At 42.5% G+C, this 19,284-nt stretch overlaps 1 protein-coding gene across 4 annotated transcripts in view; it reads right to left on the bottom strand.

Annotated features, from left to right (window-relative positions):
* Window positions 1-19,284, bottom strand: part of lrch1 (leucine-rich repeats and calponin homology (CH) domain containing 1) — a 70,473-nt gene that overhangs the window by 21,533 nt on the left and 29,656 nt on the right. For 2 of the 4 annotated variants that reach the window (XM_061053573.1, XM_061053571.1), the window contains exons 4-15: window positions 18,733-18,838; window positions 14,383-14,519; window positions 13,535-13,665; window positions 11,085-11,172; window positions 9,488-9,593; window positions 8,039-8,154; window positions 5,415-5,485; window positions 5,142-5,228; window positions 4,437-4,505; window positions 4,135-4,171; window positions 1,799-1,871; window positions 623-745 (exon numbers count right to left, since the gene is read on the bottom strand). In XM_061053573.1, the coding sequence (XP_060909556.1) occupies window positions 623-745; window positions 1,799-1,871; window positions 4,135-4,171; window positions 4,437-4,505; window positions 5,142-5,228; window positions 5,415-5,485; window positions 8,039-8,154; window positions 9,488-9,593; window positions 11,085-11,172; window positions 13,535-13,665; window positions 14,383-14,519; window positions 18,733-18,838 (1,144 nt within the window). The remainder of the gene's footprint in view (window positions 1-622; window positions 746-1,798; window positions 1,872-4,134; window positions 4,172-4,436; window positions 4,506-5,141; window positions 5,229-5,414; window positions 5,486-8,038; window positions 8,155-9,487; window positions 9,594-11,084; window positions 11,173-13,534; window positions 13,666-14,382; window positions 14,520-18,732; window positions 18,839-19,284) is intronic. The other 2 variants (XM_061053574.1, XM_061053572.1) reach the window with 1 other exon arrangement.

Genomic DNA, 19,284 nt, shown 5'->3' with positions numbered 1-19,284 from the left:
GGAAGTAAGCAAATAGTGACCTTATAAGCCGTCAATAGCTATGATTATGTTCTTTCTGCACATTAGTGGAGTGCTTACCGGATGTTTAAGCCATTGCTTCAGCACTCAGATGTTTGCTAACCCCTTACACAGAGACTTTTATAAACTATGATGCAGACCTCTTCAGAGCCTGATAGTAAAGACAAGATCCCCGACCTTTCTTATTCCTATTAATTTTCAGTTTTTGTAGCAGAGCCTGGCTACCTGTTGCCTGCTCACAAGTCTTAATGCTATGCTAAGCTAAATGTCTCCTGGCTTTATTTACATATTAACTACAGTAGAGATAAGAAAAGTTTTAATAAATGATCTTGAAACTCTGAACAAAAAAGCAAATTAGTTAAATTCCCAATTTCCTAAATATTTTGTTGAACTGGCAGCTGAAACTGTCGTTCAAAGAAAATAACTGTTAGACATAAAAACAAACAAAAACAAACAAAGAGCCAAATGATGACAAAACTTTTCACAAAGACTCAGTCAAAGTTTTGTGTGTAGAAGTTTGAAAGACGCAGTCAGCAGACACCTGAGTCCAGGCGTGCATTCTGACTTGGCAGAATCCGTGTGAGTTTAAAGAGACACAACCTACCGCCACTGTGCAAGCCTCCGTCGTCATGGCTACGAGCTGTATCTCTACGGAGGAGCGAGGCCTGTGAGAGGAGGGAGGAGGCTAGACAGAAAGAAGGGGGCGAGGAGGGCAGCGAGGGTGGGGCTACAACCAGGAGGTGGGTGTGGTCAGAGACGCAGAAAGTGGGCGTGGTATGTAGTGCAGGAAGGAGGGGCACCACGGTGAATTGAGGGTGCAGCAAGGCAAAGTTTAATTCAGGATATACAAACCCCCGAAAAACACCAATATCACCAGGATAGAGATCCGGGAGGATTGGTCGGTACAGAGTAAAAACAGGACGGTCAAAGGGAGGCAGGTATCATTGCAAGAGACACACATGCAGGCAGATTATTAAAGAGGATTTTAACACCGACATTCATGCAGGATTTTAAAATTAAGACAAACACAAGATCGAGCCGGCAAAAAAACACAAATGATAAAACACAAACATTGGAGGAGGGAAATGTGAAAATGGGGAAACAAAGAGACGACACACAACACAAAACAGCAAAAAACAAAATAAAGGTTAGTGGCATTTCACATTACAGATCACCTTCACATGCAGTTAGCATTGCGGTAGCTTGATTAGCAGTTAGCAACATTTCACACACTGGTAACAGTTAGCAAACAAAGGCTGGATGGTCGCTAGCTCTAAAACAAACCAAAACAAAAAGCATGGGACGAAAGTTTGCTTTCTACAAATAAAGCCGACAGGCAGACGGATCAGGAAGCGTGCTCCAATCGGAAATCATTTCATTTATTATTAAATAAACGGTGCCTTTTCGCCTCCTGCCTCTAGCTGCCTAAACTACACTACAGAACTAACAAGCCGAGTATGAATACACTGTGCAGTTTTTGGAAGACACTTTTATTAATAAGATCCTTCTTCAAACAAGATGCTAAAAATCCAGACTTTAGAACAACCCAAGATTCAGTGTCATTATTTTGACAAGTAGAGCGAACAAATTTAGGCTCATTCTTGGTCTTCACTGCAACAGATTGTGTTTTTCTGTGAGCAACCAAGACATAAAGTACAGCACACCAACAACACTTCCAAGTCGCACTGTTAACTCAACCTGTCGCACTATTTCTCAACCTGTGGGTGTGCACGGCGAGGTATCCCTACCTGTCCCCCTCTTTAGCCCAGATTTAACTCACCTGATCGTGGCTTCAGTCCAAACACAGGACTGTGGTAGGATGGATGTCCGCTGAGTGGAGATCTGTCATCTCTCTGAAGAGAAAAAGAAACAAAAGCCATCAGATTAATAAAAAACAAATTAGCATTAAATGGATGTTGTTTATTCTTTGTTCTGTCAAATCAAACTGTTTTATACACATATTTCACAGAGAGGTACACAGACACATAAAATACTCCTGTAATGAAGTCAGTGATCTCTGGTCTAACTCTCCCTCCTCTGTCTTAAAACGTTCCTCTTATTAAACAGACGCCAACAGAGACTAAGCGGAGTCAGACTCAGCACTCTCCAAGAGACTCTGACTCACTTTGAGTGAACAGAATAAAGTGGTCCAGATCTCTGTAACGACTATGCACCTCTTTTGCGCCCTCTAACCCTGTGCAAATGACACTAAAAGAAAGTCTAATCTACAAAACAAACACATGCAAAGAGTTAAACGCAACCCAAATTGCCCTGCAGAGAAAACAGCATCACTGTGTGACGTTTGTTTGTATGTGTTCAAATGAGCCATTGAGCAGTCACTGGACAAAAATCAGCCCTATTCAAGACGGTGCTAACAGCCACACGCAGTTAAGAGTGAAAAATAATACTGTGCTGCGAGTTGGTGGTAACTGCGCCGCCGTGTTAAGAGATGTCACACAAACTTTCCAGAAGTCAGGATAACAATTCCACCTCTGTAAGACTTCAAAAAAAGTCCTGTGTAAATGAAGTCTGTAAATATTGCTTTGACATTGCTATCAACAACATAACCAGGGGTTAAATCTCTGTCTGTTGGCAACTCAACCCGGCACATGTGCACACGCTTTGTCCACGTGCGGAGGGTCATATTTGGGATGGGTAAGGGAGTGGGTTGGTTTGTTAGGGGCAGGACGCTTTTTTTGTAAACGTTGAAACTTGTATCACATTTGTAAAGACTCGACTGCACTATAAACTGGAAGAAGAGTCCCCTCCTCAGCTCAGCATCTACATGAGGACAGAACTGAGCATCAAGAGGATGAGTGCATCAGAGAGAGGAGATACTCATTGATAACAGTAATTACTTACAGTAATTGCACATTCAATCGCAAAACAAGATCAAAACTGCACCGAGCAGAATGGCTTCATGGGTGTTTTTTGCTCTTGAAAATCATTTGCACTGTATGCTTTGTGCATTAGACCATGAGATGGGTGCAATCCATTCCTGCTGAATGTGTGTTCTGAGTCTACTTAGGAGTGCAACATGAGCTTATGACCTACATAAATAGTTTTCCTAGAAGCTTTAGGATTTGGGGGCTACACCAAACTACTAGACAAGTAAATAAATGACAACAAAACAAGAAAAATTCAGGATGGTGATACTTGTTTAAGCACAGAGATCTCGCTGTTTGCAGACGCAGAGACGAAAACTGAACAGCAACTTTTTAACATGCGTGACAGACTGTCAATTGACCAGCTTAGAGTTCATCAGTTTAGCATGTGGACTGATGAGACAACAGACAACCTGCAGGCTGATGAGACTCGACACACGTGAAGCTCAGCGTGGATTGTTAATTGAATCACTCACAGAAAACAGACACAGGAGTGATGAGGCAGTCAGTTTACTGTGAAACATGACACCCCGAGGTGGGGACGGGACAAAGCCTACTTCCTGCCCGGTTTACCTTGATTGACATATGCCATTCATACTCCCGACATGCAAGCTGGGCCTCAAAGCGAGCCTTCTCTAGAATCATCTGTCTCTTCTTCTGGAACTCATAGCCTCCTTCATCCGTTTGCTGCTAGAACGCATCAAACGTTTAGCTTCTTACGTACCCTTAATGATTATCTTTTACTTAAATAACAGGCTCTATGTATAAATCAGAGACTAGACAGAAACTATAGTGAGATGTACTTGACTTCTTTAAAGGTGACATATTCTCCTCCTCTTCAACCAGTTTAAATAAGTCTCAGAGCTCCTCAAAACATGTCTGTGAAGTTTCTTGTTCTAAATCCACTCTGATCCTGTATTTGATCATGTCTATAAACCCCTCTATTTCAGCCCTGCTCAGAACAGGCTGTTTCTGTGTCTCTACCTTTAAATGTAAATGAGCTGTGTCTGACCACGCCCCCTCTCTGGAAGGGCTTGGGTAGCTTCCTAAAAATATTAATAATTAGTTCAACCTACTAGTAATCCTTGTGCTGACTATCAAGGATGTCAACCTCTAGTCATTTAGTCAACTACTCATTGCGTCATCAATCATCATGAAACATCGCTGTTAACACCTGTGACAACTATCAACCTGTACGTTGATGACAGCCTGATGTTTGTGCACACTTTACCTTTGGTGTGGTGATGCCATCGTCACTGTCCTGCCCACTGGAGACGGGGAGAGGGAGAGAGAGAGAGAGAGAGAGAGAGAGAGAGAGAGAGAGAGAGAGAGAGAGAGAGAATTAAGTTAAGATGAAGAGCAAAAGTGACAAAAAAAATCATACACACTCATAATCCTACATGCAGAAATGAGCACAAATGGCACAACGACGACAAATAAAGCAAATTAACCCCCTCTGAAGTTCCAGCTGCAATCAGTTAAGCAAAAGTAACAACAAGCAACAAGGAAGTTCATGTGAACACAAAGTCTTACTTCAGCGACTCGTCCACGTTGACCATTTCCACGGGATAGAGCTGAACTCCAGACAGATCGTCGTTAACCCTGACACACACAATAAAGAAAAGATATATTTAGCTATTTGGCTGATTGATAAACAATGAATGAGTTCTAAAACCTGCTGACAGATTTTGAATAAAGATGCACAGTGAAGTCAGGAGCTGAGAACAGAATGTTTTTTAACAACAAACATTTCACAGCGTTTTCCACTGATGTTTACTGTTGCTAGGCTACACTTGCCTCAGCAGTGATGTAATTTCTGTTTAAATTGCTCTGCATGCTTTATATTTGGATTTAATCAAGGGAACATCACCAAGACAACAAAATGTCCTGGCATCAGCAGCAGAAAAGACGAGCCGGATTAGTTTCTCCTCCGCCATTGTTGTTGACAAAAGTTGATGTCAAGAAGTCTTGATGTTTTGATTGGTCAGCGAGGAGGAAGTGACATTGACGAGCGTGGCAATGTCCAAAAATTTTAAATGCTATCAACTAAGAGTGCTGTGAGCCCAGCGACAAAAAACAGCTGATGGACGTTTTACTTATGATACCGAGCGCTGAAAACCCTAAACTGCTTTGGTTAGGCCTCAGTGGACACAGGCTCTTTTAAAGGATTTCCTAACGTCGTTAAAACGGGATGCATAGTAGACATGAACACTGTCTGAGTGACTCAGGTGATGTTACCTGCTGGGGTCCTGCAGCAGCTCCACAGCCTCCTTCAGCTGGTTGATCATGTCGATGTGGAGCTCTGTGCCCCCTCTGACCTTTGACCTGGGAGCCCAAAGACACGAGCGATGAGTTAATATCTTACAAACACAGTGGCCTGTGTTTAGTAAAGAAAGGCCAAAATTCATGTTTAAATTAAAAAAGAAAAGACATCAATCACACAATCATAAATTTAAAAAAAAAATGAGGCAGAGAGAGAAGAAACATGAAAAGGAAACAGAATAAACTTACATTTGTTCTGTGGTCCAGTGTGAATCTTCTTCTATCCTGAGCGGCTCGTCAAAGTCTGCTGCTGTCCGACCCTGCACCCAAACACACACACATATTAACACACACACACAAGCATCAGCTGTCCCATGACCCTCAGATTCTCTCAGCCATTGGCCGAGATTCAGAGATGTTACCACTTTCCTCCGGTACACAAACAAAACAATGAGCACGCTGTGACACACTGTCTACTGGTCTCACACACACACACACACACACACACACACACACACACACACACACACACACACACACACACACACACACACACACACACACACACACACACACACACACACACACACACACACACACACACACACACACACACACACACACACACACACACACACACACACACACACACACACACACACACACACACACACACACACACACACACACACACACACACACACACACACACACACACACACACACACACACACACACACACACACACACACACACAGGTTTGATAGGGTTAACTGGGAAAAATGGAAATATAAGTTGGAATAACCTCCCTCTGATCAAAGCTCTATTTTATATGTTTATGAAGCTGTCTGATTGTATAGAAGTCTTTGATAAAATAGTTCTACTTGTCAGGTGAATTATTCCCTCAGTAACATCTTTATGGTCTCAATCTTAAAAAAAAGTAGGGGGGCGGGGCTAATGGGACCTACAGAGGGACTAAAAACAATGCCATGCTCAGCGTTAGGTTGTATTAAAAGAAGACGCTCTGAGGAGATGGGTGTTCATGTTTTCAGTGTTTTGTCTAAGGAAGTGACCATATTCGGACAAGAGGGAGGAGCTGGGAGGAGAAGAACGAGGGATAGCCTCTTGTCCGAATATGGTCACTTCTGGTTTTAAGAAATAAAGATGGCAATGATGTCCATTTTTGAAACTCCCATTTAGAGTTAAAGAGACCAGAAGAGGTTATTAAAGTAGTCAAAATGAAATACTTTAAATAGCTTTAAAGAAAACTACATCTGTTTCATAGGACAGATGTGTATGAGAGGAATGAGGACAAAGTATATCTTATATCCTGTTTTTAATTATCAAAAGTGGCAGAAAAAGTCCTGCACACGGTCTAAATTGCACCTTGGCAATGTTTTGTCGCTGAAACTTTGTCAGCATATTTGTGCAATTCAGACATTGTGCAGGAGTTTGTCTGCAATTATTGCATGCTTTAAAACTAGATATGACTCAATATAAGGTGTGTAGGACTTCTACCTTTGTTGCCATGTTATCCAAAACAGGTATGATTATTGTTCCATCTTTACTAGAATCATAAAGTTGAGAAATCTGGTATCATGAAAACTGTACTTTGTACTTGTTTTCATTTTTTAATAATGCTCAGTCGATCTTTTGTGGGGTACAATTCCCAGGATAAAAGTTGAAAAACCCTTTGGTATGGTAAATAAAGGTGCAGAGTTTCAGTGGTTTCAGCTTAACAGTGAATACATCCACATGCACAGTGTGTGAGCTCTCTGTGTTTTATGTTCAGTCCTTATTTGGTCGCAGCTGAGTCTGTCAGTGACTCACAGCCTCTCTGTGATGTCACAGTTTATAACCACCCGGCCTCTCAGGACAAATCCTCCTGCAGAAACTCTCAACTTTTTACCAGAATCAAACTGCTCTAAAGTGAAATAAAGTGACAGTTTAGGCTCCAGTAGAGCGAGGAGGAGGAAGAGGAGGAGGAGGAGGAGGAAGAAGAGCAGAGTGTCTTACAGAGGAATAAAACACTCTGACATAAACACAGCACAGTGTGTGAGAGAGAGGAGAATTATTCATGAAGAGAGGCTTTTATTACATCAATGATTGAAACATAGAGGAGGCGAAGGAGGAGGAAGAAGAGGAGGAAAAGATAAGAAGGGGAGGAGAAGGAATAACAGGAGGAAGCGGAGGAGGAGAGGATACAGTTGAGGAGGAGAAGCAGGAGAGGGAAGAAGAAAAGAGGAAAAGAAGGAGGATGAGGAGGGAGAGGAGAAGGAGGAGGGAGAGGAGACTGAGGGGGAGTAGGACGGGGGAGGAGGAAGAGGAGACAGAGGAGGGGAGAAAAAGAAGGAGTAGGGGCTAAGTAGGAGAATGAGAAGAAGTATAATGAGTATAACGAAGGCAAGAAGGAGGAGGAGGAGGAGAAAAGGGAGAAAAGTAGAGCATGAGGAGAGGAAGTAGGAAAAGAGGAAAGTGGACGCGTAAGAGGAGAAGCAAGATGAGAAGGAAGAGAAGAAAACAAAATAAGGTGGAGGAAGTCAGAGAAGAGAAAGAGGAGAAAGGAGGAGGAGGAGTTACAAGAAGGAGGAGACGATGAGGAAACAGAGTTGGAGGAGGAGGGAGGAAAAGGAGAAAGTGGAAGGGAAGGAGGAGGAGTATGGAAGAAGAGGAGAAGGAAGAAGAGAAGGGGAAGAGAGAAGCAGAAAAAAGGAAATAGAGACAGATGAAGAGAGGGAGGTAAAAGAGGAGGATGAAAAGGGAGAAGGGGAGGAGTACAACACTGAGGAAACAGAGGAGGAAGTAAGGGGGGATGGGGAGGAAGAGCAGAGGAGGAGGAGTGGGAGTGGGAGGAGGAGAAGAGGAAGTCTTACCTTGATGTAGTTGACGAATCGCGTGCTGAGAGAAGAGTCTCTGTAGCTGAATTGGTCCCTCAGGGCCTCCGTAGGACTCTCCTCAATCAGACGCACGGAGTCAGAGTTTGTGTCGGCTGGAAGGATGACAAAGTAAACATCTGACATCACTTCCTGTTTGTACAAACCTGCAGATGAATATTTACCTGCAGGATTTATGACACCACAAAAAGTTTAGGACCAATCACAATACAGCGTTTCAAATCCTCAACAATTAGGGGGGGCTCCAACAAATGAAGGATGGGAACCACTTCTCTAAACTCACTCCTGGATGATGAGAACGTAAAAACTCTTGGGATATTTATGCATTTCTTTTGGATAAAGAAAGGTTAGCACGCCCTTCTTACTTTACATTGTTAAGGGATAATGAGAATAAATAACCAGGCGGCCTCTTTATCCTGAGCTCAGTGCGTCCCTCCATCAGCTGTGACCTGATTCACACTGATTGAAGTCTATTTAAACGGAGAGTCTGGGGAGCTGCTGCTCTGCTCTAATCGAGTCGAGACACACAGACAGGTTGTCATCATACCAGACTTTTTAAATTCTATGAAATACTAGTTTAAATAAAGTGCTGCGGTATCGATACCATTTGATCCCACGGCAACAAAAATAGGATTTTTGTGCCTTTATTGGAGAGACAGGACAGAGGGTAGAGTCGGAAATCTGAGTAAGAGAGAGAGAGAGAGAGAGAGAGAGAGAGAGGAATGACATGCGGGGAAGGAGCCACAGGTCGGATTCAAACCCTGTCTGCCGGCTTTGAGGACTACAGGCTCTGCACTTGGGGCGTGCAAACCAACCACTCCTCAAACCTTTCTTTAAGGGATAGTTTGGTATTTTGTAAGCAGGGTTGCATGACGTTCTTGTCAGTAGTTAGGACTTGAGCCACATGAGATGTCGGTCAGCTCAGTCCCATTATTGAGAAACAAAGTCCCACTGGCAGCTCTTCGATTTCATGCAGACATGAGCTCACAGTTTCCACACCTGCACCACCAGGTAACCTTTTATCTCTCCTGTTCTCAAGTTTGCATATAACTTTCCCACCTCTCTCTTTAAGACCTGTTTAGTCTCCATCTGCAGAAGTTCTCACAAAGAGGTGGTAAACCAAAGGCTAGCTGACAGAAAGGAAGCAACTATTTTTCTTAAAATTAGATAAATTACATGGAGCATACGTCCCAGATTGCACAGCTGTACAGCCTTCATTCTGTACCCGCACTCAGGCGGTCTCCTTAAAGGGGGCCACATTGGCCGACATCTTCTGTGGCTAAGGTACTTACTATTGACAAGAACCTCATACAATGCCCCTTCAAAAGTACAGAACTACCCCTTTAATGTGTGTGTGTGTGTGTGTGTGTGTGTGTGTGTGTGTGTGTGTGTGTGTGTGTGTGTGTGTGTGTGTGTGTGTGTGTGTACCTGTGAGCGAGCTGATGTGTTCACTGGAGTCGTCTTTACTGATCCCCTCCTCCTCTGTGATGTGGCTCATCGGCACGTTCAGACTCAGACTGTCCTCATCTGACGGCTACAAATACACAACAGACACACAACAAATACACAACAAATATAATCAATGAATCAATAAAGGTTTTTGAGTCGTTCATGAAGGCAACACCAGCACCAACACGTCTGTGATTCTAGCCGCTCTAATGTGAGAATTTTGAAGTTCTTTTTGGGCCTTTTTGCCTTCATTGGACAGGACAGCTGAAGAGAGACAGGAAATGTTTGGAGGAGAGAGAGGGGGATGACATGCAGCAAAGGGCCGAGGTCTGGATCGAACCCACAGCTGCTGGGACGAGGACTATAGCCTCTGTACATTGGGGCGTGGGACGTTACCGCTAGGCTATCGGTACTCGCTGGGTTTGCTGCTTTCTTGATGTTAAATAGTAAAAATCACTTTGTTTTGCTCTTTTGGTTAAAAGCATCGCCGTGTGCTCTTTTCAATATTTTCTTACATGCATCATCAGTTCCAACAGTAAACTGTGAGCTGCAGTTTGAAACATGTCCACGAAGAACACAGACTGATGTACAGGGCACTAAACGACATTGAGAAGAGAGAGAGAGAGCGGGTGGTTTTATCAGACGACCTCACGATGGAAAAGAGGGAATGATTCTGATTCTGGGTCACAGGAGGAGGGAGGCACCCTGACACATATTCCAGAACAAAGATAAAGCTTTTCTTTCTGTCCTAATATACAGTTACAAGTTAAAATAATTTAGATTTCTGTCCTTTTTCTTTTAAATCTATAATCCTCTACGTCAGGTTCTGTCTTTACTGTCAGTAAAGTCAGTTATTCAGCTGTAAAATATCATTGGTAAAATGCAGGGCTGCAAGCAGATCGTCAAATATTCTGCAGCTTGTTTTATTCGTAATATGTTTAATAAAATATATTTAGCTTGAGTTAAATATGATAAAGAAAGAAATCATCAAATCTTCACAGCTGTGCAACTTCAAAATATGTAATAATTAAGAAATGTTTTATGATGCTTAACTGGTTGCTTTATGGAGTTGTTGCAGTTTTATTCACACGACAATAAACGATCATTTATCAATTATCTGAAAGAGATTTGAGTATTGAAAAAGAAGGCCCTTTTCTTATTTACAAATAAACAATACCACTACAGAGTAACGTCTAATAATCTAGCTCTGGGGGCGCTGGTAGCCTAGTGGTTAATGCGCACGCCCCATGTACGGAGGCTGTAGTCCACCAAGCGGGCAGCCCAGGTTCGAATCCGACCTGTGACTCCTGTCCTGCATGTCATTCTCTCTCTCTCCCCGATTATGACTCTATCCACCGTCCTGTCTCTAAACAAAAATGTAAAAAGGCCAAAAAAAACAAACACCTTTTCTGCAGACCTTTGACTTATTACTATCAGTAAAACATTGAAGTGTACTCAGATCTAAAGTACCGCACATGAACACAAAGGTTATAGTTACAAGAAAATGATAACCCCCCCACCCCCTGCACACACACACACGCACACACGCACACACACACACCCAGCCTCTCTGTACCTCAGTAGCAGACAGTCTCTTGTCTCCGTTGTCGCTGCCGACTCCTGAGTCGCTGTCCTGCTTCTTCTGCAGCTCCATGTCCTCCACACTGCACACACACACACACACACAGAGGTTACACACCTGACACACACACACAGGAGGAGTTTGTGTGTGTGCGGGCGAGCTACAGAGAAAGTGAACCGGAGAGAGAGAGAGAGAGAGAGAGAGAGAGAGAGAGACAGAGAGAGAGAGACTCCTCCTCCCTCTCTGTCAGTCTGTGTTCACCCTGTGAAATTGAGGACACAATACTCACCATTAGCTAGCTGCTTATTAGCATTCTAACTATTAGCACATTGGCTTCTTATTCGTCATTATTAATCAAGCAATTTTTCGCAACTTTGTAACTTACTATCAATGAGCAGAAATGAGGAGGGTAAACTCTGAGTTAATGACCTGTTAGCTACAGACTATGGTCTGAATGGACCATGGCCCGGCGCAGTCTAGGCCTGTGAAGGCTGTTTCGTCATGAGCCGGGGATCCGGCCGAAGATTTCTGCCTTTTAATAAGACAGTTTTTTCTTACCACTGTAACTTTTGCTGCTTTGCTAAAGTGCTCATGATGGATAGGCCGGATCTTTGTAACATAGCAATAAGTAAGGTCTTTTACCTGCTTTTTGTAACATAACAATGAGTAAGGTCTTTTACCTGCTTTTTGTAACATAACAATGAGTAAGGTCTTTTTACCTGCTCTTTTGTAAAGTGTCTCAAGATAACACTTGTTATGAGTTGACGCTATACAAATAAAAGTTGATTGATTGATTGATTGATTGATTGATTGATTGATTGATTGAATAAGGTGCTAATAAACGTACAACAATGACGAAGAAGTATGCTAATAATTAGCATGTCTTTAGTTTAAAGTGTTACTGATTCATCTAATGTGAACATCATATCAGTACATTTTCTTAAGCCAAAAGTTATTTAATTTTCAACGTTTTTATTGTTCCTAACATCACATTTTAAGATTAAGAGGTTTTTATTGTTCTTTATATTTTGAAAGTGATACTGATGTAAACTTTGAAAATGAAACTAATGTTTACATTTCACATTTTGTTGTTGGTGTCAGATTATTTAAAACATGACGGTGAATCAAGTTGGTTGGAGGGGTCAAAACAGAATAATAAGAGGTCACATTATAAGTGATTTTTGCTCTTTACACTGCAGTACAAAGAATAAATAAAAAGGGGACACATATGTGCAGAAATATTAATAGAATTCGGGACATTTTTGTCTGCAGAGAAACTCTCCCTTCATCATGTTTAAAGTTAAAGTGTCCTGTCTGTGTTTCACTCTTTACTCGTTTCTCTTTGAAGGTCTTTGTTTTAATGCCGTTTAAAAATAGCTTCAATCTGTTCTCAGCTTCCTCCGGGGCGACACAAGGAGAGAGAGAGAGAGAGAGAGACAGAGAGAGAGAGAGAGAGAGAGAGAGAGAGAGACAGAGAGAGAGAGAGAGAGAGAGAGAGAGAGAGGCGACTACTTCCTCACACGGCGACATTTTCAACGTAAATGGAGAAAGAAAAGAGGGAGAGAAATGAGCAGATATGAGAATGTTTAGAGAATCCTGAGAACACTAACAGAGGAAGAACAAACAGAGAGGAAAAGAAAGGAGGACAAAGCAAAGGACGGTAAAGGGTCAAACAAGATCTAAAAAAAAACAAAGGTAAATAAAGAAAAATAACAGAAATGAGAGAAAACAGGAGGATGGAGGGGAAAGAAAAAAAGAGTAAAAGCATCAAAGCAGAGAGTCTAATGTGGAGACAAAGAGACGGGAAACTGGAGTAAAACAACAGACAGAAAAAGATAAAGGATGTGTATGTGTTTGTGCTCCAGGAACCATTCTTCCTGCCCATGTGTTTGGGAGTGTTTCATGTGGGAGGACATTTCAGAACTTTATCCTCTGAGAGATCCGTCTGAGCCGAGCGAAGCCCGTCAGGATTCTCTTTTTTCTTTATTCTTCTCCGTACATGCTGTAAACGTTTCATTTACTCTTACAATTAACAAACTATGAATTTATAATCAAAATGTGTATGTCCTCGTATTCTCTCATTTTGTTGCCTGGCCTTTCTTAGGACAGATTTTCAGAAACTTTAGTCTAAAAGGGAAAGAGGACAACAAGGAGTCAAAACAACATCTCAGTTTCTGAGGTCGTTTCTTGGACTTTAAGGTGGAGTCAGTAGCTTCTTTCTAAAACATCAAAATACAGACTTATACAAAAGAAATGGCGCTCAGCCATCACATATCAGCCTCCTCATACATGAGTGGAGGTGATGGCGTCTGCAGAGACTCTGTCCTCTGCCAGAAAAATGTGTCAATATTGAATCATATCAGAGTTGAAAACTCTAGTAACGTGACATCCCAAGCTTCCAGCATGTATTCTGTACATTTCTTAAAGTGTGTTAAAACACCGACCTGCCGGCGGTGGGTCTGTGGAGGCTGAGTCGCTCGATGACGGGCAGGTAGAGCGAGTCGGGCATCTTCTCGCTGCGGCACGCCTCGATGCTCAGATACTTAAAGATGTGAACTTTTCCCTTTATGCAGATCTGGAAGACAAAACAGAGAATGACATCGTACATCTATATGACCAAGATCTACAGCAGAGGATCAATATCCCAGATTATAGCAATCAAATAAAACTGTGCAAGACTTTTGATACAGCAGATTAGAAAGCAGAGATGTGAAAATGTATTTTTGGTACATGAAGTTGTCTGAAGGGCACAGTCACATAACACAGTGTGTTATTCTGCTCATGTTCTCGTTTTGTCTTTTTGATCTGGTATCTGTGGTCGTGTCTTGATGGCGACCTCAGATCTGCAAATGATTTCTTGCACATGCTCAGTTTGTCTCTGCCGCTTCAGTCTAGACTTAAAAAATCTCACGTGAAGGTTTAGAAGAAGTTCATGGTTCGACATCAAATATCTTAACTTTTCCCGATGCACGACCATTCAAAAATACTACCTGGTTCCTAATGACACAAAGCTTAATGCAAATGGGTGAAGTATTCCTTTAATTAAAAAGCAAAAAGCTAGGGCAGCCAGCCACCCCCCCCTTCTGGACACGCCCCTGGATACCACTGATTTGAGTGGATAACAGGTTGACCTTGTAATTGTGGATGTTTATTTTCATCTTCCAGAAATGTAAACACATTGTTATTTGTATATTTTATGCAGTGAAAGTAACCAGAGGAGTCTTAACAGGATGTGAAATAAGTCAAAGAAACATGCAGCGCTGTGTGAGGTGAACATGATGAGTGTGTGTACCTGTGCAGGCGGGCTCTGCAGAGGGTTGTTCTCTAACTGCAGACACTGCAGCTGCCTCATCTTCCTGTAACACACAGGGATGGTGGACACCTTGTTGCAGGAGAAGTCAAACTTCACCAGAGGAAGATCTGCCAGGTCTGAAACACAAACGTTAAATATGAAACATTTCAGTCAGTGATTTCAACATCTTCAGGTCGGATATACTCAGCCCTTTGACACACAGTGGAGAAGCTCATTTACAGAGTCAGCAGACGTGTAAATGAAATGAAAGAAGACACATGAAAGAAAAGGTCGTTCGAGCCTTTTTGTTGATATGTTAAGCCTTGTTCACGTTTGCAAAAAAACTCTAGTTTTGTGAGCTGCAGGTGTGAACACAAACAGCTGAATCTTTCACTCTGACTTTATCCAGAGTTTTCAACCGACACCCCCTTAGTAGAATCTCCACAAAAGTCACGAGAGCTGTTGTGAGAACGCAGCAGGAAATATTGAGGAGAATTCACCACGAGCGGGAGGCACAGGATGGTGACTTTTATTGCACGACCACAGACTGTCTGCACACGACCCTTGCATCTCTGAGCAACTAATCAAACGGCTGCATTACGTTTTCTGTTCTCCAGTATCATCAACTTTATTTGTATAGCGTCAACTCATAACAAGTGTTATCTCGAGACACTTTACAAGAAGCAGGTAAAATACCTTACTCTTTGTCTGCTAACATTACAAAAAGCAGGTAAAAAGACCTTACTTATTGCTATGTTACAAAGATCCGGTCTATCCATCATGAGCACTTTAGCAAAGCAGCAAAAGTTACAGTGGTAAGAAAAAACTGCCTTATTAAAAGGCAGAAATCTTCAGCCGGATCCCCGGCTCATGACGAAACAGTCTTCACAGGCCTAGACTGCGCCGGGCTTGGAAAGGGGTAGGGGGAGAGATGGGATAAGATGCAGGAAGAGGGATAGAGAGCAAGGGGGTGGGGGGAGGTAGACCGTCCATAAGCAATCCGGTGGGGAGGGGCAGTAGTTGTTCTCCGCTCTTTATTCATAATGTTAAACTACATATGGGATTGATATAAAGGCAAATTATTCTCATTATAGCGTTGTATAGTGAACACAAACACACAAACACACAAATGCACACACACTCTCTGCACACACACGCTCACATAGTTGGACCCGCCAACATGTTTCCCAGCACTCAGAACAATACAGTGACTGTGATTATTTCAAGAAGAGGTTTGTAATTGTTCACAGACTCACTCCTTCTCTTCATGTGAACTTTCATTACTAATAAAAACGATGTGAAAATAAACGCTGAACACTGAGCTGAACTAGAACACAGTCCAGAACAGAGACGTAGTGAACCTTCAAAATTGGTGTTTGACATTTGACTGAAACATGGATCTTTGACAAACAGCACTCTTTGAAATGTTTCAGCGCTCCCTGTCAGTCCTACAGGAGGAGAGAGAACGATACAAAAATAATAATATCACGATTATTTGATTGACTGATAGGCCGGGTAATTAGCTGCTTCTTAAGTTTTGTTGACAGAAAATTATTGAGGAATAAAGTTACATTTCTGCAGCCTCCCTGAAGGAGATGAAGTGGTGTGTGAATCCATAAATAAACCACATGTAGACGAGAAGACAGTAACCAGCCTCCTGTTGTTTGTGTTTGTGCTTCTGTTTCTGCGTCAGAGGATGGAGATCGACTCTCGTCCTGCCACCCTGAGCCGTGTGACCTTTAAACACTCGTAAACAGTGGTGGCGGTCTCTGTCAGAGAGGGGAAATGACTGCAGACGAGCCTCCACACGTCTGTGACTGTGACATCGAGCTGCTGAGACCGATCAGACCTGATCAATCAATCCAGGGCACGGCGATGATGTGAGGGACAGGAGTGTGACAGGTTCAGATAATAAAGACATAAACACAAACAGACAGAACGGATCTGCTGCATGGAACATCTGCAAAGAAGAAAATATCTTCACATGTGCGCTGCGTTCAGGTTTTCAAAGGATAAAAGAAGAACGCTGTCACAGATCTGCTTTGTTGACTGACGGTTAGAAACAGGTCAACTTGGTTCTATTGAGAGCAGCACAGGAGCACGATTCATCTCTCGTCTTATAAACAGGAAGAAACAGTTATGCCCCTCTGACTGTGAGGATGGTCGGACATCTTTGATGACTCTGATCATGTCAAAACCTGGATAACACCTTGATGCGTGAACAAAGATGGAAAAACAAGTTACAGACTACGACCACATGAACTACACATACCATGAAAAGTGCTAAACATGCAGCAGATCCGTTCTGTCTGTTTGTGTTTATGTCTTTATTATCTGAACCTGACGAGGTTTCACATGTCTGTGACTGTGACATCGAGCTGCTGAGACCGATCAGCTCAAGATCTCATATCTACGAGATACAGATCTCTTAATTATGAGATAAGGGGTCAAAACATTTTTATTTTTCATTGGTGAATGCAATGATGAAGGAAATATGTAAACATAAACATATTCACATGATTTATTTATTGCAGCTGTGTACAACAAAGATCGAATGAACAACGAGGTCACCATTTCTCCAGCCTCGTCCTCATCACACTCCCGCTCCGACGTGCGGGTCACTAACAGAGAGACTCTACTTAAAGGCAGGGTTGGTAATTTTCTCCAGATCCACTTTTTAAGATTTTGGTTGAAATTGTCTTTAGGACCTAACAGAAATTAATAACTCATGTGCTCTGAAAAAGAAGAAAATCCATCATCTGTATCAGTTGTAAGCCTGTAAAGACTTCGACCAATGTCTGCAACGAGGTACCAATCTGATGAACCAATCAGACGCCTCCCTGTCTCCCTGCTCGCTCTCTACCCCGTGCATGCACGAGCCCACACTCTAAGCATGAGCTGAGGTCCGCTTCTGGAGCAACGGCGCTCGTGCATGTAAGTGAGGGGGCGTGGCTTTTGAGGGAGCACAGAGGGGAGGGGGTGCAGACGGAGCACTGAGGGAATGCTACTTTCAAAATCATGCTAGTTTTAAAAAAATTACCAACCCTGCCTTTAAGTAAGAATATTCATCAGTTTTTTCTGCTCCCCGTCGTTCTTCTTCAGGTGCGTTAAGAACAGAATCAGAGATCCTTTGTGTTTAGCAACACTCATAATGGATGCTAGGCAGTAGCAGGATTTCTCTGATGGACACCACCTCCAACTGTATCTAACAAGTCGCACTAAAGTCAGCAGGAAACCGTCTTACTACAGCACTATAAGCCCAAACCAAACAGATTTTACTTTGATTTAGTTAGCATAAACACGTTGACAGGATGCTGGATAACTGCATCATGATGCTGATGAGTAAAATGTCTGAATTCAGGATTTATCAGCTGTCTGCAAGAGGAGAAGCACATATCTCAAAACGGTCATTTTTTTCAGTGAGGTTTGGTTTGACCGTTTCTCATCGAGACTTTCAGGAGACGCTGATAGGCTTTCATTGCACTGAGTCACTAATGCAAGTCTGCAGCTTTACAGTATCACAGACAGACAGACGGGGAGATGTATAGTTGTGTGAATGAAGATAATAACGGAGAGTCTCTGCAGAGCGTTGTGGCCGTCACTGCTCTGTGTCGGAGAGAGACTTATTTTGGAGATCGATCTCCGGTCAAACAGAGGATTGAGTTTGTTTTTGATGACTGAGACGGGTGTGACAGTTCATGCAGAGGATTCTGTGGTCTCTCACACTCACTCACACACACACACACACACACACACACACACACACACACACACACACACACACACACACACACACACACACACACACACACACACACACACACACACACACACACACACACACACACACACACACACACACACACACACACACACACACACACACACACACACACACACACACACACACACACACACACACACACACACACACACACACACACACACACACACACACACACACACACACACACACACACACACACCCTGATCTGGTTTCTGGAAGGCATGGTCTAATGCCTGTGTTGAATTGTAAATCAGATGCTTACCATACTATAATAACAAGCATTAAAAGTTTCCTTTATTGGCTTCTTGGAGGGAAAAACTTCCTCTGTAGGACACAGATCATCTGTTTGATCTGAACCCTAAAGAGAACATAGACAAACACACTGAAAGTTTTCAACCAAACCTCAGCCAGCTTCAGCGCAAATAAAGATCAGTCAGTGTTGTTAAAAATCAAACTGAGGAGCAGGACTCTGCAGGTAGTTTCAGGAAATCAAAAAGAGATAAAAAGAGTCATTCGGGCTTGATTCCACCTTCATGTGAAGACAGACTTTGTCTCAAACTGACCTTCTGGCAGGACACAGAGGAGGTTCCTGCGGACGTTCAGCTCTCTCAGAGCTTTCAGTCGGCCGATGTGACGAGGAAGAGCCGTGATCTCGTTACAGCTGATGTCCTGCAGACGAATGAAACAACAACATTCATATTAAATATGATTCTAATGATGATAAAATGTGAGTTTGGAGATTCAAAAACAAATATTTATTTGTTCTCCTTTAATGTCCCTGGCCTCTCAGAGAGCTGCACTGTCAGCACCCACACAGAGTGTTGGATTACCGAATTATTTGCAACTTTTTTTTGCTGATCTCATGAATCTGATCTGCTGCTGATGGTGAGCGATAAGAAGTCTGACGGCCTGAAATACAAAACCTGAAGTTTTCATGTGAGTCTTATCGACTGGTTTCCGTTTATTTGCTTTAAGTCCTTTTGTGAATCTATTTGCTAAATAAAGTGTCTTTGCAGAAAATATATCTGATGTTATACATCATGTGTAAATGGTAAAGAGAACTTATTTTTAGGGAAAAGGCTTGTAAAAAATATCAGGTTTTGATCACAAAAAAA

The sequence above is a fragment of the Labrus mixtus genome, chromosome 13, assembly GCF_963584025.1.
Source record: "Labrus mixtus chromosome 13, fLabMix1.1, whole genome shotgun sequence".
Lineage (NCBI taxonomy): Eukaryota > Metazoa > Chordata > Actinopteri > Labriformes > Labridae > Labrus > Labrus mixtus.
The sequence above is the reverse complement of the archived record's forward strand: the minus strand, read 5'-3'. Positions and strand labels throughout refer to the sequence as shown.